Here is a 22835-nt window from a genome sequence, read left to right on the forward strand (position 1 = left end):
TGTGCTCCCAGTCACTGGATGGCGCTACAATAAAGACAATAAAGAAAAAAAAAGAGGGCAACGACTTCCTGGCGAACGAGGTCAAGAGGAGGCACAGGTAAAGTCTGGTGAGAAACAGGTGAGACACTTTTATCAATACACAACAAAAGCGCACATTAGATGAAAGTGCTTCATAAACATAATAATGGTAGAAAACCCACTGACAAAGAGTTGAAATGTCCAGTAAGGTGACCACGGTTGATTCAAAGACATTTTGTTTGTTTTAACTCAAAAAAGTCTCTTCAAGTTGAGGTAGTTTATAAACTCTTCTAGTCAAATCAACTTGATATATAGTTGTTCAGTTGTACTTAAGAAAACACGATCAATAAGCTTAAGATATTGAATTGAACCAACTCTTCAGTCATGCTGACAAACATTAAAACATATTTGATTCCTTTTTACATTTCCTCAGTTTGAAAATTCAGTTTGTTTATAGATAATGTGCTGATCAAGTCTCTTTAGAAACTTAATGAGTTGGCATCACTATATTTTTTGAGTTTTTAATCAAACTTAATTAAGAAAGAAAGAAAGAAAGAAAGAAAGAAAGAAAGAAAGAAATCCCAACCTATAACCTTTTCTTGTTTAAAATCAAACTTCCTTCAGAAACAAAATATATGTATTTCAAGAACTGTTGAGTAAATTCATTAAAGTGAAAGTGAATAGTGGTTGATAATTTTGTATTTTCAATTGCAGCCATTTAATTTTAAAGCACCCAAATAATGACAAATCAGCTCATTGTGAACAATTTTGGAAATGCAGAATGTTTATGCGAAGAAGAAAAGTTAATTGTCTTAAAAGATCATTGGTCAGCAAACTTTTTAACATTTATTTCAACTTATGAGTTTGAATTAAAACTCAAATACTTTGTGAAGACAGTTGCCTTGAACTTAGGAGTTTCCCAAACTTCTTTTTATCACAGTGCTCCAACATTTCAACAGATCTTTCATAAGGTGTCTTTCATAAGGCTTTTTAAAATAACAAAGTACTTAAAAAGGAATCTGTTTTTAAACATATTTTGGCCTCTTTAAAACTCAACAATCAATCAATCAGTTTCACTTTTATCTGACCCTTATATTGGTTTCTTTTATCAGAGTGATGGTTTCTTTTCATCTGGTAACAATAAGTCACATTACAGATGTTAGAACATTCAGTCGAGACTGTATTCCTGTCAAAGAGCCTGGGATTCGTCTTCCACATCCAACATGAACAAAATAAAGTATAACAATGGGGCCATTTATCAGGTTCATTGGCTCAGGATATAAATTTCATGGAGCGGCAAATGTCAGACTTGCAGAAATAGGTGTGCTACTTTTTTGGCTTTAATTAACATGGCATTAAAAAGAATCCCAAGTTTTGCAAACTACACATAAAAATGAGGGTTTTTTATGATTCATTTAGTCCCATTGAGGCTTTGGGAACTATTTTTCATGACAAAATGAATTATATTACTACTGGGTGACATAGAGTTCTTGTTCCAAGTGCAGTTTCCCATCCATTTTCTATATTCCCTTAATCTGGGAGGGGTTTGGGGGGCTGGAGTCATTCCCAGCACGTGTTGGCCAACAGTCAGGGTACAGTCCATAACAAGATGTACTGTACATTTGCAGGACACATTGCATCTATATATACAAATAAACAGACAACGCATTCAGCTGAGAGTCTCCAGTCCTCCGTGTCTACGGTTTGAGGAAAGAAACCGGAGCTCTCTGGGGAAATCACACTGACACATGGAGACCACGCAAACTCCCCACCAGCAGGTTCGATAATAGACTTACATGCTGCGGGGAGACAATGTTAATCAGTGAGCCATCGCACAAACACATCCAGGTCCCATGGTGAGTGAAAACAGTTTGGTGGAGGGTCTAAAGAAAGTTTAAAAAAAATCAACTTTAGGCAACCTGTGCAGCCTCTGGCTTATATTGATGGGTTTTGTGGACCGAGGTAAAGAAATATTTACGCAAGGACCATTTCTGGCCTCTGAGCCACCAGTGATTTATAATTCCTCAGTCATTTAAGAGACTGTAATGGGAATATTTAGGTTAAAGAAAAAATAGAGACATAGCGTGGTTGAGACTCCTGCCTCTGGAAGCAGGTTGTACGCCATCTAATGATCAGTGCACATAAGAATGTAGTTTGTTCACCATTTTTTACTATAATGAATGGAGTGAAGACATTATTAAGGTGAGGTAATCAGCTTTTCTTCAGTCCTACCACATGCTTATTTGTCATTACTAATGTTAGATACTGGGGAGACTGGGGAGTGTTATAACACTGGTTTAGTTTTAACACTATCAGCTTGACCTACCGTAAAAGAGGTGCAGGGATGTCATCAATATTGTGCACTCCCATCTCCTTTTTGGGCTCACAGGAGGTGGTGTGTCTCTGTGAGCAACATTGTGGATTTTATGATAAAAAAAAAGATTGTTAGGTACAACCCAAAGTCCAAAAAAGTTGGGACATTTTGTAAAATATAAATAACGTCAGAATGCAGTGATCAGCCACTTGAAAAACCGTGCAAACTGCAGGAATTTAGGGATTTCACTGTCTACAGTTCATAAAATCATTAACAGATTCAGAGAAATCTCTGCAAGAAGGGACAGAATGAGAAAAACCAACATTGAATGCCTGTGACCTTTGACCCACTCAGGCAGCACTGCATTAAAAACTGCATCAAAAACCCACAAAATTGTATAAAGGATACTACACTGTCTCGGGAACACTTTGGAAAACTGTTGCATCTATAAACGCAAGCTGAGACTTTAACATGCAAAGCGAAAGCCACACATCAACATCCAGAATCACTGCCGACTTCTTCGGGGCCCGAGCTCATCTGAGATGGACTGACACAAAGTGGAAAAGTATGCTGTGGCCTGTTGAGTCCACATTTCAGATTGTTGTGAAATATCACAGACCTCGTGTCAAGACTTAAGAGGAAAAGGACCATCCAGATTGTTACCAGCTTTAACTTCAAAAGCCAGCATCTGTGATGGTATAAAGGGGTGTCAATGTCCACGGCTTGGTTAACTGTAGTATATGTGAAAGCTCCATTGATACTGGAAGGTACATACAGATTTTAGAGCAATATGCAGCCATCCAGATGATGCCTTTTTCAGGGATGTCCCTGCTAATTTCAGCAAGACAATGCCAAGACACATTCTGCCCATATTAACAGTGTGGCTTCACAGTAAAAGAGTTCAGGTACTAGACTGACCTGCCTGCAGTCCAGACCTGTCTCCTATTGAAAATGTGTGGTGCGTTATGGAGCACAAAATACAACAACAGAGACCTCGGACTGTCGAGCACCTTAAGTCATTTATCAAGCAATAATGGGAAAGAATTTCACTTTCAAAACTTCAACAATTAGTGTCCTCAGTTCCCAAATATTTACTGAGAGCTATTAAAAGAAATGGTGATGTAACACAGTAGTAAACATGCTCCTGACTTAACTTTTTTGGAACGTGTTACAGGCATCAATTTCAAAATGAGTGTATGTTAACAAAAAACAGTTAAGTTAATCAGTTTGAACATACGATATCTTGTTTTGTCCAAATATGAGTACCATGTATCAAAATTTGAGAAGTCTAGCATGAGCAACCACTGAGTTACTGAAGCTCAAACTGTGTTAGTACCGTCCCCGGTCACCTCCGCACCTTGATCAATCAATCCTTCCTCATTTTCATATCAGCAACAATAAAAATGAGAGATAAGGTGGAAATGTTGGGAGGAAACTGGAGCAAATAGATCAAATAGAGTGGGTAAAAACATTAATCAATGTATGTGTTAGGACTGAAAAAGTATAAATGAGATTCCTTTCTCTCATCACCTCCACTGGAAAAATAAACTGAAATTTGTCACTTTTAGGACTCCCTCTTTTACATAAAATGCTAACTTTGTGGAGTTAAATTACAAAATATACAAATAGGTTAACCCAAAAAAAGAAGCTACATTTAAGAGTTATAACTGGCTCAAAATCCTCCCCCTCTGATATGACTTGGGTCTTTGGGGTTTTTTTTTTTTTGCTTTTTTCTGACAAGGACATACTGAAAAGCATCAGTGTTTGAGAGCTGGCACTCATCCCAGTACCTCAGACTCAGCTCAATACAGCAACATGAATGTACTTCAAACTGTTGCCCCCATGTGGTGGTTATTAGTACAGCACGTTCTATTATCTGTCTCTCCGCCCTGACGCACACACACATGCATAAGCAGGGCGCAACTTGATCTCCGGAACAGACGTCTATCTTCTAGACCATAAGCACTTAGACTTATTGCTTTAGGCCCGTTGCCAGTATTTATGTGTGTTGGTGCGTGTGCGGACCGAGACGTTTGTGTGTCTGCAAGGTTTCAATTAATGTGCAAAAACCCTGAGAAGAAACAGTTTTGGAGAAAAGCAGTTGTCTGTAAAAATGTTTCCATCGACTTAATTCAGAGCATATTTGCACATACACTCGCAGCTTAGTGTGTATTCACATGTGAGTGTGTGTAGGTGAAGTGCCTGCCTTGTGCACTTATGCAACCAAAGTAACCTGAGCTGCTTTACCATTTTGAAAGACTGGTGGGATCCTGCTGAAAAGAAGATCTGTCACAGATTGATGCAGATCAGCTCAATCTGCAAATCCAGACTTAATCAAATGTAACCTACAAACAAACACATGGCTTATATTAGCACTGTAAAAATAAACAATTTGTTTTAACATGAAAAGGTTAGTGTAAGGCTAATACATGTACTCTTCAGACACATATTAATAATACAAAACCCACTGACAAAGACTTAATATATCTAATAAGGTTGCTCAGATTGACTCAAAGATATTCAATTTTTAGATACACTGTTAAAAAGTTTTAAATTTTAATTTTTAAATTTCAGTTTACTGAATCTGAAAAGAGGAATTAAGGTCATTTTGTAATGTAATAAATTAAACTTGTATATTTACATTAACTTAATGATAAAAGATTGTTTGATTCTACTAAACTCCCTGGCTGACTTAAGGCTACTCCAATATTTGTTTTAACTTAAAAAGGCGAGTGTCCATGATGGCTTAAAATTGTGAATTAACTGAATTTGAAAAGACAAGTTGAGGTTTGTAGTGATTCAAAACAAGTAAATTTTTCCCAGTCACATAAACTTGTTATTAATTCAGTTGTAATTAAGGTATTCAGTTAAACCAACAACTCTTAAGTCACACTGACAAACAGAAAAACATTTCTTTTTACATTTTCTCGGTCTGAAAATTGAGTTTAATTATACATAATATGCTGGTCATGTTTCTTTAGAGTTGATTGAACTCATCATTCCAGTCATAAAGCTTCAACTTATAAGAACTCATGTTTACACATTCTGAAGTGTTATGACAATAAATAACTTAAAATATTTAATTTTAATGAGCTTAAATATATAAAACCTGTGTATTTTAAGTTAATAAAAAAAAAAGATTAATTGATTCCACTAAACTCCTGGGTTGACTCCAAGATATTTAAATTATAGTTTTAACTCAACATGTTTGTGTCTGGGCTGCCTTAAAATTTTAAGTTGACTGAAATGGAAAAGACGGCGGAACTCGTATTCATAAGTTCTTAAGTGTTATGAAAATAAATACTAGCAATTTTCAGTTTTATTCACTTGAATAAATAAAACTTGTAAATTAATGTTAAATTAATGAGAAAAGATGAGTTGATTCCACTAAACTTCAGCAGGATTTTTTACAGTGTGCCTGACTACCTGTAATATGATGTTAAATTCCTCAATAAAATCCTCCTATCAACACCTCAGCGACGTGTTAAGCCCCGTAATTACAGTATACAAGGCATTTTATATGAAAACAATAGGCTTTATCTTGTGTAGTTTACACTACAGCCTTTAATTCCTTAAAGGGATTATAAGAAAAGGTGGTTGGTGTGATACAGGCTGGTGATTTAAACATGAAGGGAAGACAGGTTTGTTGAGCTAAGCTGATCGTCTCGTCTACTTCTCCTCCTGCACATGTGAGCCCATGAGAGACGAGGTGAGAGAATCATTTGGCCTGGCCTGGGATGAGTGTTTTAAGCACAGTGCTTACCACATGGTAGGAACAGAAGGTGGTGTCTGGGTGCTGTCTGAGATTTTATTAGAAGCCTCTGTGTGTCTGTGCCAAGAAGTCCAAGAATATCCCTGTTTGCTAATATGCTTGCTTGGATCTCCATCTGTGTACCTCTGTCAGAGCATGTGCATGTGTGTCTAAGTCGTAAAGTTTTTTTTTTCTTTACTATATTTTATGTGTATCCGTGAATGTGTCTGTGTGTGATGTTGACAAGGGAGAAAAATCCAGGGAAGATAGTTTGCACTGCACTTCCACACGTGCCAGTTTTATCTTTTATGTTTCATCTGTGATATATATCCAGTGCTGATTCACTGGTACTGCAAGTCATGCAGTTAAACCTTTAAGTTAAAATTATTGGATGCCAATGTTTTGTTTAAGGAACCCCTTCTAATGCAGAAAAGATAAAGGTTAATTTGAACAACTGGCAACAAACATTTGTGCTCTGATTGGATATAGTTGCTATACTACGGTTGTCACAATAGCTGCAATTTTGAAATACCATGCAACTGACAAGCCAATCGTAGGGGATGGAAAGCAACCAAAACAACTGTCATGTTCATGGTTTTCTTTTTTTCCTTCTGGTTTTGCAGCCAGTAACAGTTCAAGCCCGAGGATGGCTCAATTCTGGCTGTCTGTGACCGACCACAAACTTGAAAGCTGGACGTTTCGCCATGTTTTATGTTGTTTTAGTGTTTATTTCTTAGGTTAGCATGTGGGCTGCTCTCACAGGCTGAGGATAATGTTGTAACATTGCCGGACAGTCAAGAGAAACAGTGTGCACAGTAAGATTCACGAAATTAACTAAATAACGAGAGTGGTAGGTCAGATGCAATTAACTGTTTTTTTCATGTTGCGTTTTGTTAAAGTTTATACTGAAGCATTATGTGTTTTAGCTTTGTTGTTACAAGGGAGGTCAAGCTCAAGAATTAATTAGCAACGTGGCTTTACTCAGTGTGCATGTTTTCAAATTGTATATTTTCACTTATAACATAGCTTTTACGATGAGGACTAACCGATGTGATTGGGTAACATAATGCTGTCTGAGAGGAAGCTAGCCACACATGCTAGTGTCATACATTAGCGCAGACAAACAAACTGTTTAAGATTAAGATATCTTCCACTTTTACTCTCATATTTTTGGTTTGGGAAACACATAAGAAAGACATGACCCTCCACTGTCCGTCCATGCATGCCATTTCAGCATGTGGAGAAATTCAAATGAATGACAAACCTGCAATGCCTCACCATGGTTGCTAAGATTAGTTGCCAACTGCTGCTCAGGGAAAGGGGTTAGCTAACAGTTATCCAATATAACAACTATCTCAGTTATATTTACAGAATATCTGACTTTTGTTTGGCTTGATTACAATTATCAATTAATGATAAACGCTATTACCAGATGTTTCAGTCTTTAGAAACAATATTTTGCTTACATGTTGTACATCTTGTATAGATTGATACCGTATGTTAACAAAAAAGTAAAAAGAAGTCTAATTGGAGCATGTAACAAAGTGCTTTGTTGTGAACATACTTGTTTATCTGTGCAGAGACAATGGCAATAATCAGACTTGAAGTATGGTGGATTTATAACTATTCACAAACCCAAACCTGACTTTTTTGTTCAAGGATGTCATCCATCACTTGGCAATTTTGCAAGGACCTCAACAAAACGACTGTAACGGGACAAATAAATTGTGAGAAAAACAGCGTTAAAAGCCACGTTTGAGGGAGGGAAGCAGGCTGACTGAGCAAAATGTCTAAATGTGTGTTTCCAAGCCTCCACAACAAGATCAGTTTGGAACGGCTTCAATTTAGTGCATATAACCGCTGCCAGGAACTCAGTTAAAGGCAACCAACCCTCAAAGAAACAAACACTCTGGTACAGATGAAGGGCACGATGTGAATTGTGTGTGGAAAGAATTCTCTGGTTTCCTTTATTTTATGATTTTGTCTGGAGTTTACCTCCTGGAGAAATAAACACTGTGCATATCCACGACCATTGCCATGTTCATTGCATCTGTAAAGTACACAAGTATGAACAACTAATTGAAATTCTGGGACATAGCTCAAATTAAATGATATCCTTTAAATAGCACAACATTAATATACTCAAACTCCGCTTTATAAGATACACCAATATTTCCTGGTTTATTGGTTATTTCAAATCATGATCAGAAGTTGGCATGAGCATACCCATTTTTCTATACTGGAAAAGAGGAAAAACTCTACAAATCACTGAACTTACTGTAAAGAAAGGAGGCCACATGAGAAAAGCGGACTGTGTTTTGTGTTTTGTTCTAACTCATGACCATGGAGAACCTGTTTATTGAGCTTATAAAATGATATTGTGCAATTGCATGGTCAGCGTCTATAACCAGGACACCCTGTGTTCTGTATTGTTGTTTGTTTTTAGACCAACTAACCGAGACTGAATGCAGTCAAAAGCTGCACAGAGCCGCAGACTGTGATTCCCAATCTCATGCCATTTTGGCATTCAATATGAAATAAATTACTTATTACAGCTGCAATTTATGTCAGCAACATTACAGTCTTGGTTAGTTAAGTGCAGGCCTTCTTTGACATATTAATGAAACAGCTTGCAACTGATAAACACACAGAGGTCAAAAGAAAGAATGAAAGAAAGGGTCTGCAAACTGATTTGGTTGAATACCACTTTAACTTTTGAAAGAAAAAAAAATGAAGAATGAAAAACTAGAGACCATCTTACAATGGGATCACACCAGCTGCGACACCAGTCAACATGTTGCTGTACCAACCCAGGAGTGCCCAGTGTCCATTACTACATTATTATACAAGTACAGGTTTATGACTGCATCTTGCAGCTTTTTTGGCACTTTCCATTTCAGTAGTTTTCTCAAGGTCAACATTTTGCCATGATGACAGACACACAGAAATTTTTACTAAAGTCTTAGAGTGGACAGAAATAATTTAAAAGGGGACACAGTGATCCGAGACCTAAAACAAATTTGGACCAAGGGTGTAGAGTGGATAGGAGCAATGGTCCCTTCCCTATTTCCTCCCTCCTACTTCCACTGCCAGAACCCCTTGATCTAAACTAAAGACTTGTGAAGTTTTATGATTGAAACTTACTCGGTTGTGGCGCTATGTCATTGCAATTATCTGTCCACAGACAGACACATAAACCCCTTCTGTGTTACCACTACAGTAGGTGTTTCAAGGACCACGTTTTGACAAATGAGTAATGTGGACCAGGGGTGTAAATTGGGGGGCAATGGCTCCTTGACTTATTTCCTACCCCACTACTTGCTTGGACCGCGCCCATCTTCGAACTCAGCCTTCATTTTGATCTCAACTACACATCTGCAAAGTTTCGTGACTGCATCTCTGTCCACAGACAGACATGTAAGCACCATGTAAAGTACTCAAAACAGCGTTTGTGGTACTTCCTGCTACAGTGGGTGTCTCCAGGACCACATTTTGTCATGATGACACACAAACACATACATAGATAAGGTCAAATTTTACCTAATGTCTTAGAGAAATTATCAAAAATGGGATAGAGTGATCCATGACTTCAAATGAATGTGGACGAGGGATGTAAAGTAGGGGAAAATGGTCCCTTCCCTTCTTCCTATTCCCCTACTTTCAGCACCCTTGCTCAGACCACACCCATCTCCAGACTCAGCCTTCATTTTGATCTCAACTGCACACACTGCACAGAGTTTTGTGACTGCATCGCTATCCACAGACAGACATGTAAACACTTGGGAAAGTAATCAAAACAGCTTCTGTTCCCACTACAGAAGGTGTCTCCAGGACCACATTTTTGCTGTGATGACACACACATGCACTTACAAGTTGAAAACAATACCAGCCACTCTGTGGCAGATAGTACAAATGGTGGGTCAAACATATGTGGGTCCAAGAAGAAAAATGTATAGGGAACATCTGTATCTTGTTATTCTTCCATATCTTGTGTGTTATTGTAACATTCTGGTTTTCATCATGTTATTTCCTGTTTTATTTTGTAACGCTGCCTCTTGTGTCTTTTCAGTTTCCTGTGTTTTCCCGCCTCTCATCAACCACACCTGAGGCCACTTACTCACCTGCCCCTGATTACCCTCCTTGCCATCCCTGTGTATTTATACCCCCACCAGCTCCACATGTCTTTGCCAGATTGTCTTTGTTGTCAGTGATGCTGCTTCTAGCTTTTGCTGTGTTAGGTTCCGTGGTTTTGTTTGGACTTTGCCTGTTTATAGGATTTTAGTATTGTGCCTTTTTTCCTGTTTGTTTTTGTTTGCCTTTTTGGACTCTAGTAAAGACAGTGATTTTTGTTTGAACCTCACTCTGCCTCCTGTGTGTTTCTCTGCACCAGAGTCTCAACCTTCCAGAGTTGTTACAGTTATCTGTCCATTCTACATGTACTATGTCAGAAAACGTCATTAAAAAGAAAATCCAAGACAATGTTTCTGCTATCCATAAATTTATGTTCTAATATAATTCATTGCTTGGCGTGACTGCAGGGAAATTAAACAAGTTACAGTTAAGTACAAATAAATTATTAGGAAAACAGTGTTGAAAGCCAGTGTCTGCCATCTGGCCTAATGGAAAGGATATGAGAGCATACGGCAGACATCAACACATTCAGGAAGAAGAAGCACAGTGACTAAGCATAATGACAAAATGTCTGTTTTCCAGCCTCCACTCTACAAACAGTCTGGAACAGCTTAAGTCTGGGTTAACACAATAACACTGCCAGTAACAGAGGTAAAAACACACCAGACCTCAAAGAAATAAATGTTTTGGGCAATTTTCTGATGAGGGGTACAAATGTGAAGTGTGTCTGGAACAGTGGAAAGCTGCTTCATGCAGCATTTGGTTTATCAATTCTTCGCTTAAGGGCTGAAAGTACACAGAGTTACTTTTTGATCATTTGTGCACATACATTAGTGACTCCTCTAATCAATAGTTTGTTGATAATGGATCAAATGTGTGAAAGTTGCTGTTACTATCACCCAGCTCTGCAGTTGACCTCAGCTCTATGACGCATTTTAGCATTTTTAACGTCATCGTTTTTGGTTTTATGGCCCACAACTTTACTGTTTTAGTTCAGTCTCACTGTTCTCATCAACTGCTGCAGCAGTAGTAAATAGCTTTATTAGCAACGAGAAAAAAAAAACAACACTACCTGCCTAGTTCGAATGTGTAAATGGGCAACTATTCACCACAACAACTTTATAAGGTGATAATATGCCAGTCTAGTGTTCACATCTTGTTCCCAAGTGGCTAAATGTTCTATGAATGCAGGTTTAAATGAACAATGTGTGCACAATTTTTCAATTAGTTCCTCTAAATTATATGGAGCCACTGCAGGATTAACTCTGACTGGCTGGTCAGGGCGAAATCTAGGGTGAATTGGCAATTATCCAAAATAGCAGGTACCTCCCATGTGTTGAGAAAGATTTTGCAATGCCATGTGTCACACATCTGTCCATTCTCTCCCCTGGTGACTCATGGAATGCACCTTCTTCACAGCAGCCATATTGATGTGAAAGAGTAGGGTCAATGCACTAATGAGACTAATAAGGTCCACGGTGCATGGGGATCTAACACATTCCTGGCACATGACCCACACTTCATTTTACTTTTCAAAAGTCTCAGTTTTACTGTCCGAAAACCGGACAAGATGCCAAAATGTGGAGGAAAACAAAAATATCCATATACATGCAGAGAGGACCTAAATCCCCAGCAAGTTGTACATAATAGAAGACATGGACTCCACAGTTTGTTCTTGTTTAAACGCACCATTAGCTTTGGATCCAGTCTGCCTTGCTATGATTTTATTACTCAGCGCTGTTTTAGTTGCCCAAGAGCAGCCTTTTAAAATGAGTGAGCTGAAAGCTACAGAATGGAGGGTTGATTCTCAGTGGAATTAAAAGTACTTCCAATTAAAAAGTACTGCCAGAGAGCCATATCATAAAGAATGAATCATTTATGCAGCTATTTCCAAACTATACTGCTCACTTAAAAATAATGTGGACAGCATTAGAAGACTTTTCTGCTATAAGCAGTTTCAACCCAGGATTTACTCTCTTATTTATATATTTCTCACAGAGGACCAAAGATCAGCTGGACCATGGCACTCAAGGATCAGCTCTATAAGAAACTCTGTAAGAAGGTCTGACTAATGCATGCATGTTTGCTTTATACGTCAGGGTATCAGGAAGCCGAACTCTGTCCTCTCTGCCTCCAAAACATCTGGACTGTAACTTACCATCCCACACAGTCACACAGCAGCAGCCATGAGAACTTCTTTTCTACAAACATATACGCACACACGAACACGCCCACAATCAGCACTATGCACTTTGTACAGAACACTACAAAACACTGCTGTATTATTCATCCTGTCGATGGCATATTATGTGCATGCCATTTTCACTACAGCATTCACACTTTTGCTTTAACCTCTGAAATATTTTTAGTATTTTGTCTATCCTATTTCAACTGTCATTGTTTTGTTTTAGTACTTGTGGTCTGAGAGAAACAACATTTTGATCTTCTATGTCTGGTGCATATAGCAGCAATGACATTAAAGTTGACGATAAATAAATCCAGTGTCACTACACTTTGGTTTGTTTTGTTCACATGAGGCCAGAAAACAATTACAAAATAGGACTTGATAAAAATGAGTTATCTCTACCCATTGGTATGTGTTTAATACATGTTGAACACCTTCATTGTTTCTCAGTTGATTGAGTACTGTACATGTGTGAAGTTATTTTTAAGGGGCTCTAAACTATTGACCCAGCAACACTAATGACTTGCTCACATGGCATTTGAGGCATCTACTGTGACTCTAAGGTCATCCATCGCTGAATGTCAAACTGACACACGGATGAGTAAAAAAAAAAAAAGTGAGTTATGTCTAATCTGTTTCCTCAGAAACAAATTTCTGAAGTTAGAGAGAAACAGAGACATAAAAAAAGGGGGGGAAATGAAATATAGGGCTTGACTGAATGTTGTAGAGGGAGGAAATAGTTGTAGGACATTTTTCTCAGAACAAAAATCTGAGATGCTGTAAGTTTGCTTAGGCGACTGACTGATTTTTCTTCTGGAGGCTTTGAGATGCTTTGTGTATTTGTGTGCTTAAAAGAAGTTTGTTCTGATCTTCATATCGTTTCCAATCACCTTTCCTATGTCTGAAAAGTACACCATCTACAGTAAAGGAACATTCCCTAGTCTTTGTTTTTTTAACCCCACAGTTTGTGCAGTCGGTCCTTTAATTTGTAAGGGGAGTCTGCTAAACACAGCTTTACAACAGCATCCTTTGGGCCAATCAACACAAGCCTTACCCCTCCACCCTCACTCTTCCTACATGCCTCAGTCCTCTTTCATTTTGTTACACCCGATCTGTGTACTCTGGCTAAAATAAACGTGGGAGGCCATGAAAATTAAATGACTCACCAAATTTCTTGCAGTGCTGTGCAGAAGTGGAACCAAGTCTTTGTTTTGTATCTCATATTTAAGTCTTCACACTCAAGTCCCTAGTTCTAAATTTTTTATTTTAGTGTCCTAAACCTCATAATGTAACAGTGAGTTTCCACCCTCATTGATTTACAAAGTTACTTAGCTATTGAGCTAACATTAGCTAAGCATTAGCTCAAAAACTTTGTTAACATTGGCCACATTTTACAGTCCATTTCCAGCCTTATTGACTATTAACTATTTTAATATTAGGTGCATTTTATAATTCTGTGTGTAGCTTCAAATGTTGAACAAAGTTGGAAGTAGCTTCGCACTGCGATTTTGTTTTTTTTGTTGACCACTGCATAGGTTTTGTACATTAAGAAAATTATCTTTGGTATCATTTTTTCCCATTGGCAACATTAGTTCTTCATTGTTTGTTCTCTCCTGCAACTTGATTGGATGCTGTCGGATTTGTTCAAACAAAGTGAATATGGGAAATTAAGGGTGGAAGTATGTTCAAGTCAAAAAGCACAAGTGCAAGTGAAAATAAAAGTCAGTGGTGTTAAAGTTCAAGTCTTTGTTGATTTTTGTCAAGTTAGGTCTAAAGTCATCAAATCTGACTCGAGTCCAAGTCATGTGCTGCATCAAATTCTTAGCCATTGCACCCGGTTTAATAAGATTTCAAAATAATACAATGGCAAAAGTAAAAGTGAAAGATTTGGTGAACAATATATTAGCAAATCCAAGTGGCTAAAGCTACATAATTAAGCCCCCAACTGATAAAGAAAAAAAAACCCTCATTAATGGAATTTCTTGCAAATGCATGAGTTGATTAAAAGAAAGAGAGAAAAGAAAAAAATATTTAATGGTTCAAACAAGCTCACAGATGTAAGCAAGGATATAAAACCTGTAAAATGGCAGTGGGGTGACTCAAATTTAGTCAAATTGCTTTTTTGTTTTTCTTACGTATCTTGTGAAATCAGATCTCTTGAGTTAGAATGTGAGGTATGAAAGTTTTCCACACATGAGAAACTCGTCCAAGATGATCTCTAACAATGGTATGTGAGTAGAGTAACAGACCTGCACTGCGACCAATTAAATCCAGGCGTCATTTCCCGGCATGTTTTGATGGTGTGATGGACGTCCACCAACAAATGGGAGAAACATTTGGCTGTGTATCTCCCCCAGCCCTCCTCCCTCAACTGCACCCATCAGATAACTAGAACACCACTGCCCTGGTCCATTGTATTAATTCGTCTCTGTTTGTATAAAAATATGACCTTAACTATATTTGTATAAATATATAACCCTAACCTGAACTCGAGCTGTAAAAAGTGCATAACCCTAACCCTGACTATATTTGTATTAGTGTATAACCCTAACCCTAACTCTATTTGCACAAGTATATAACACATTGGGTGACTGCAGGACTTGTGGAGAAGAAGAAAAGTAGAATAATTCATTGCAAAGACATATGGGATCAATTGGATCAACTTTCACCTGCAGTTACAGTGCCATGGCTTTGGTCGAAAACAGGGGAGAAGAAATGTTTGCGTCAAGTGTTATGCAAGTCTTCTCTGGCCGTCTCATAACCTTTTTGTCAGATTTTCCAAAGCCTTATTCACGGCTCAAGAGGTACAGCAGCTGAATTTATTCTTCTTCGTAACTGGCGTCTGGGTTAAATGTCTGCCAGAGATCATTTTCACATTTTTCCACATGTAACTTCTCTTACTCTTTTGATTTTTCCAAAAACAGCCAACCCAACTTTGACTTGAGTTTTTGCTTGTTGTGTTGTTTGAAGGACAACCACCAGAATGCACTAGAAGCTGTGGGTTTGTAAAGGTTATAGAGGGTGGAGGCAGTATTTACAGCATATATTTTTTAGCTTTATGTGGTGTAACATGCCTGTTGTTAGTTGCACCTGCTCCAGGTTAGTCAACAGCACTATTTGGATGATGCTCCCCCAGACATACTGATGACACCTTCAATTTATGTGACGACCTGACTCCAGTCTGCAGAAGAAGCCTCCCCCCTCCTCTCTGTTTCTCCATCTTCCCTTCTCTCTCTCTCTCCTCCCCCTCTCTCCTTCTTTCCCTCTTGTGTTTTTCTCCAGAGACTTCCAGTTTTTGAACACCACACTGTTCTTACCTACTGGCCCTCCACCCCACGCACACGAAGAGAGAGAACCTCAGGTAAGCTTGCATATGGAGTGCATGGATTTGTGATTTCCTGTCTGATTATTCTTCTTTATTTCTGTTTTCCGGATGGGATTATCAGCTGTCACTGCAAGGCTTTTGGGCAGTGGCTAGTGCTGCAGCATAGAGGACAAGAATACCAGTGCATAGAACAAAAATAAGTGGTAGAAAACCAACAACACTATATTAAATCTTAGATCTTACATGTTTTTAGAGATCTACTGTGCCTTTGTAGGATTTTTTCATAGATTTTGGTGACTTTAGACTTTGGAGAACAATGTGTTGCACTTGGATTCAGTGCCTGCCTGCATTTTTCATGGGTCTGGAATCAATCACTCTGGTTTTTGCATTGTCTGCAGGCTTGATTTTGATCCTGAACTCCTTATATGTCTGCTCTTAGCTCCTTGCTCTATGTGTTTGCTTACGTACACACTTTTTGTGTGTTACAAACGTAAAACATATGTTGACGGTTGGTGTGACATTTCTGTATGCACATACTGTATATTGTGTACTCTTGGAACATCTGTGTTGCATTACTTCTCCCATTGGTTTACACAGAAATGTATCCTAACCATCAGAGTTGATAAATGAAGTGGAGCAGTTTGGTTCAAGCTGCAGCTGTAATGATGTGGCTCGACACAGATAATTGAATCAAGGAATCTAGGACTCAATCAGTTGACATGAACTCTTGTCCGATTATATAATACTTTAGGGAGTGGGTGTGGAGATGTGGTGTATGTAGGGGGCTTGGGCGTAGATCCCAGGGAAGAACAGAGGGGACATGTCCGCCCCAACTACTAAAAATCATTCAGTTGCCCCCACAATTACTTATTTTTAAATAAATTATGTAATTAAAAATATACATTTAATTCAATAATAATTCAAACCTAAAACCCCCCATCTATCCTGCTCAGTGGTATGAACCACATACGTCATTTTTGTCTAGTGAAAACAAGCACCGTGCAGCCGAGCCAGTCAATGCGTTTAATAATGTTACTGAGTAACATTATTACACTGACACTGATGTGTGTGCCATCAATGAATCAGAAAAGAGTTTTAGTGATGTAACTTAAGTTGTTATAGTGCAAAAATATGCCCCTAGAATAAAATACCTGCTTTTGAATGAGTTTGGTCCATCAACGTACAGACTGCCAGAAGCAGTATTTTCATATCAATAATTCACATAAAGAGCTACCTGAGCTGACCTACCTTCTAATAATGCACCTTGTAAACATAAAGTAACGCAGGAGGTGGAGCTAAAATCAACCACTTCTCTCAGCTTGTAGTAAAAGTTCATGCAATGGGCACAAACTGCAGTCAAATTAGAGGTGGCAGCTCTGCTTCACAGATAAGTCTAGGCCTAAATTTCACCACTGTTCCCCCCATTTTAATGAGATCTGCACCCTTGGTAGCGGTGGTTAGCCTACTTGTTGGGAAGTTCTAGTGTTGTTTTATAGTTCTTTTGTCCTTCAGTTTTCTTGATTTATTGATAAATCCTCTCTGTCTGATCTGACAAGTTAAAATCATCAAAATGCCCATTTTTCTACTCAAGCTTGAACAAATCAAACCTATTTATGTCTCATTTGTGTTTATGGTTATTATTTTGTTGCTCTTGACCCCTCTAACCTCTCTATTTATGCCTGTTTCCCCCTTTCCTTTTGTCCCCAGAGGCCATGTTTCCTCTCCGTGCACCCTTGTTGGCCATATTGGTCAGTGTGGCCCTGTGCCAGTATTATGACTACGACTACCAGCCCGGGTCCATGCTTGGACCATCAGGGCCCAACTGTAATCAAGAATGCGAGTGCCCAATCAACTTCCCCAGCGCCATGTATTGTGACAACCGCAAGCTGAAGTTTGTTCCCGTAGTCCCAACAGGGATCAAGTATCTGTACCTCCAGAACAACCAGATAGAAGAGATCAAGGCAGGTGTGTTTGATAATGTTACTGCTGAACTTCGCTGGCTGGTGCTTGACAACAACCAGATTACCAATGCTAAGATAGCAAAGGGTACGATCGACAAACTTACAGCCCTGGAGAAGCTCTTCTTCAGCCACAACAACCTGACAGAACCAGTCATTCCTCCCTCAAAGGCCCTCGATGAGCTGAAGATGATGAACAACAAGTTGACCAAGTTTCCCTCCGGACTCTTGACCGACAAGGAGAATCTGACCTCCATCAACCTCCAGCACAATCAGCTCACCTCCGAAGCCATTGCAGGGGCGTTCAAAGGGCCAAAGAAGCTGCTGTCCCTGGATGTGAGCCACAACAAGCTGAAGAAGCTGCCAGCTGGAGTCCCCAGTTCACTGGAAATCCTCTATGCTGACTACAACGACATCGACGGTGTTGGAGCCGGATACCTGAACAAGCTTCCAGCACTGCAGTACCTGAGGATCTCCCACAACAAGCTGGTGGACTCCGGACTCCCGGCTGGAGTGTTCAACACGACATCACTGGTGGAGCTGGACCTGTCTTTCAACAAACTGCAGTCCATCCCTGAGATCAACGAGCAGCTGGAGCAGCTCTACCTCCAAGCCAACGAGATCAACAGTGAGTGGCAACTGTCAATCTTTACTCATTGATACTCTGTGTCCTTAAATTGTTTAAGCTGAGCATACCCTGTACAATTTGAGCCTGTTCCTGACCCAATTTTTAAGCTGCATGACTTATTTCAGAGTCTGACCGAATTTCAGCTTTGTCAGGCATTGTTTGCCATGCAGTGTAGCGCGGGGGCTGATCAACTGCTCCTGTGCAGCCACTGAATGTTCATTGCATGTCAGAAATATTGGTTAGTCGTTGTCAGGCTCTTGCACAGTTAAAACAGAGCTATCACTGCATTTGCCATGGTAACGCAACGTGTAATGTAGTTGGGAAATATGGACAATAAAATATAGCTAGCTTACCTCCAATTCTCTCTGCAAAATGGACAAGCCATACTGGCCGAGTCTTCCTAGCCATCTGCAATTGATGCTATTTTTTAATAAGTTTTGGCACACAGAATGCATGGCACAGATGATCAAGGCAGTGCCTTTCTGCCTTGTTAGTATTATTGCTAGCAAACAAACTTCTTCCTGCCTTGGAGCTATGAAGCAAATGTGTTGACAATGGTCAACAGCCAGAACAGTCCTAAAGGGCAATGGGTCATTTTATTTAGCATTTTACACATACAGTGTGTCATAACTGGACCATACAGAGAGCACATAAATTGTGAGATTTGGCATTGACTTTTACTCAAAATTGGACTTAAACAATATTTAAAAAATGGTACAGTGTATGCCCAGCTTCATATATATATAATATTGCAGTAGACAGTAGACAGTAGACTGGGGATTCCAAGACAAGACCTACAGTCTCAAGACCAAGTGTGTGAAACCACAGTGCATGTGTAAAAAACAAAACCGGGAGCATCTTGTAAAGACAGTTCTCCACAGTGCCTACTAGTGGTCAAAAACTACACAGGGTACCTTCAAGTATAAGGGGGTGGGAAGGTACATAATATATTGTGTGTTTTGTTGTCTTCTTATTCATAACCTTTGTCTCCATTTTTGATTCTTTGTAGAGTTTGACCTGACAAGTTTCTGCAAGTATGTCAGTCCCACAAACTTCTCCCACCTGAAGCATCTGCGTCTGGACGCCAACAACATCACACACAGCAGCATGCCCCATGACACCTCCAACTGCCTGCGCGCAGCTTCAGATATCATGTTTGAATAAGGACGTCCCTCAAATCTATGACCCCACCCCCCAACCCCACCCTCCCTTTCGATTACGAATGCACAGCTCAGCCCAAAGCCTTCTTCCAAATGTCGTCCTTTCATAGTACGCACGTCTTTGCACATAAGTAGTATGCAAATCTGAGCTAGTGTAATGGCATCTTCCCAAACTAAATTTATTTTCAATCAATCAAGAGCTGGGCAAATTTGGCATACAATTTGAGATAATTTTGCAACATATCTTGCAAAAAATTCAATCAAATTGTTAAATATCTTCAAGAATCAAACAAGTGTTCAAAATATTTGGCTCTAGCCGTGAAATAATATTCTCATTGTTGATATAAACATGAAGGCAAAAAAAATTAAGAAAAGAAAATAAAAAAATCTAAGAAAAAAAATCTATGATTGAAAAAGTCATAGTAAAACACACACTTAAAACATTCCAAACTTGCATTTTATATTGAATACATACACAGTGGAGAAAACTTTGACTCCAATGTCTTAAGTCAATTGTAGTGTCATTTTGTTGTCTGTCTTGTATGTTCCAATGTTTAGCACGTATAATATAATGTGGGTACAATAATTAATCCATTGCTGTGCAAAGGACCAGCGAATAAGGACTGCGTACTCAGATTTTAGTGTATAAATGATGAAGAAATGTAAAAAAAGCAGTTACATAGCAGTCATTTTCAACATCTTGAATGAAGTGGTTTTGAGGAAAATACCAGTGTTACTTACTCTTGTTAGCAATCGTATGCCCTCTTCATATTCAAATAGTGCCAACTATATTATACACAAGTAAGAAATTTCCATTTCTGTTTAGAAACAATTCTTTAAGCCAACTTTAATCCCACCTTAAGTAGGACTTAAGTGTTTCTGAAGTACTTGGTGTTGAAAAGCAGAAAAATGACACATAATTAAAATACACTGGTATTATCTTTGAAATGACTTTGCTCAGTTAAACCTTGAGATGATGTTTTCTTGAAATCACAAGTCAAATTGTTTCTTTACTTTTCTCCTAGCTGTCCACTGTCATGCGCATTGCTGATTTGTATACAACATTTGCATTACTTGCATGCAACCAATGGTACCATTCTTTGATAATAAACTACAGCTTTTGCAGTTAAGGTGCTTTCATTGTTTACATTGTTGTTTACCATGTTTGCTTCTTACCAAAACAAAGTCAACTTGGCAGAAGTGTCATGTTGACTGAAGTTATGTTATTAGAATATCCCATATTGTTTAGGCAATTTTTAATTTTATCGTGATTTCTTTTGTGGCCTTTGACTCAGTAACTGGATTTGAACTTGGATTAACTGTGAGCAAACCAAACATAGATGAATAAAATATATTTCCAACATATTTGTATGATATCGCTTTTTAAGCCTGCTGTAATTAATTTTGTACTGAAAAACAAATTGATAAAGCCATCTTATCTGACTCAGAATAAATGTAAGCTGAATATGGCCAAATTAACTCTGAGCATTGCCTTCTATATTGCTGATAAAACATTGTGCTAAGAAATACTTTGCAGGATTGTCTTAAAAACAATGTACAGAGTTATATAACTATTGTGTGTTGATGGCTGTATCTGCAGAGATCCTGCCCTCTGCCTGTATTTTCTTATTTTCTCATTATTTGCTGTTTCCCACCTAATAACAGCGCATATTTTTGAGGTCAGGACACTATAAAAACGTAGCAACCGACTGTTACAGCACATTGTCTCCTTCCCCTTTGCTCTCTGTCTGTGAGAGCCGCAGAAAGAGATACACACACACACACACACACACACACACACACACACACACACACACACACACACACACACACAGAGCAGACTGAGGAAACAGCAACAGGATGAAGGTTCACTTCAGGTGCATTCACACAAAATCCGGCAGAGTGCAGAGGTGTGGGCCTGTTCGTTTAACTGCTATAAAACAATCAGAAAATGACATTTTGTTTCTCTGATTCACTGCTTTGTTCTCACTGATGGCACTCCTCACTTCATTCACTCTCTAGCTCTCTCAACAAATTCTGCTGCCGTCTCTCTCGTTCAGTGAGCCGGGGAGGAGGGACCAACTTTGAATGGTACATTTACAAACAATCACCAAAAAATCCTGCATATTCTACCTATAATTTGTGACTAGTGGTTAATTAATCGTTAAATCCTACTTTTACTCTATAACTAACCCCTAATAAAGACGGCTTTTGTTTGGCTAGTGTAATAAAACCATTAGTTACACAGTATGAACTATACTTTATAAAGTATGCCTTATTATAAAGTGGCATCAGGTTGAATCCAAACAGCAGCAACAAGATAGTGATGATAATATGGTCGACATAACGTTCAACATCTGGGAAACTGTACTTCAACGTTGCAGATGTTAGCCAAAGCAGTGGTACAGTCTTATATTCAAATCTGCAAGCACAGCCACTATATATGTCTGGATATATTTGCAAAAGTATTATAATGATGTCAAAATAAGTTTGTGCCTAGCTGAAGCTTCATCATCTTGGGTGCACATTTATTATGTAGCCTATTTTCTGTTTATTTTGCCATAGAAACTGGTGTTACAATTAATCTATCTTACAATATTAATAAAACTAAAATAGATTATTTTTGTATCCACCCTGTGATGTGGATCCTCTCCAAAATGTAATGGGTTCTTTCTTGGTCCCTGCCACATCCTTCCACCAAGTTTCATGAAAATGGAGCCAGTAGTTTTTTCCATAATCCTGCTGACAAACAGACAAACACTCCAACCAACAAATAAACCAAACCCTAACCTTGGCAGAGTTAATAAACATTTAAAACTCCTCTCTTAAAGTCTGGTTTTAGGAACAATCTGAAGCCAGGAGAGAGGGGCCAACAAACACAAAACAATACAGTACAGTTGTACACAAGCAGTGAAGATGTGTTGTATCAGATTCCACCTTTAGCACTACAACAGGGCATGATTAGTTGCAGATTACTACTTACACTGTCTGGCTTTTTTGGCAGCAGCCATCTTTCCTTTCTGGCCTAAATCTTTGGAATGAAGTCATAATGTTTCCCATTACTTACAAAAGGAAAGAAAATTAGTTTTTAAGATGAATGGAAGATCCATTTATTTATTCTCCGGTGGTGCCTGCCGGTGTGCCTCAGATATATTGTTTATATCCATGGCCCAGCTGTTTTCAAGGAGCCATACATTGTGGTCTCAGTCAGTATCTTGAATTCCCCAGACTTGACTTTGTGTCTCTGAAGTCATTAATTTGCAGTAATGACTCAGAGAACCCATCATCTTTGTTCTGCGTTTCAATACAGCTGCAGAGGGAAGCAAAACACTGCTGGTCCTGGAGGGATGCAGGGGTTGCAGGGT

General features: G+C 38.7%; 1 protein-coding gene across 1 annotated transcript; it reads left to right on the plus strand.

Annotated features, from left to right (window-relative positions):
• The first annotated feature begins 15599 nt into the window (after window positions 1-15599).
• On the plus strand, window positions 15600-20835 carry lum (lumican). The gene is made up of 3 exons (XM_084710707.1): window positions 15600-15760; window positions 17432-18310; window positions 19320-20835. Exons 2-3 carry the CDS (start codon window positions 17437-17439, stop codon window positions 19472-19474), a joined length of 1029 nt encoding a protein of 342 aa, XP_084566833.1. The 5' UTR covers window positions 15600-15760; window positions 17432-17436; the 3' UTR covers window positions 19475-20835.
• Window positions 20836-22835: the final 2000 nt, after the last annotated feature.

This window comes from Lutjanus erythropterus, chromosome 22, assembly GCF_056507025.1.
Source record: "Lutjanus erythropterus isolate fLutEry1 chromosome 22, fLutEry1.hap2, whole genome shotgun sequence".
Classification (NCBI taxonomy): Eukaryota; Metazoa; Chordata; class Actinopteri; order Lutjaniformes; family Lutjanidae; genus Lutjanus; species Lutjanus erythropterus.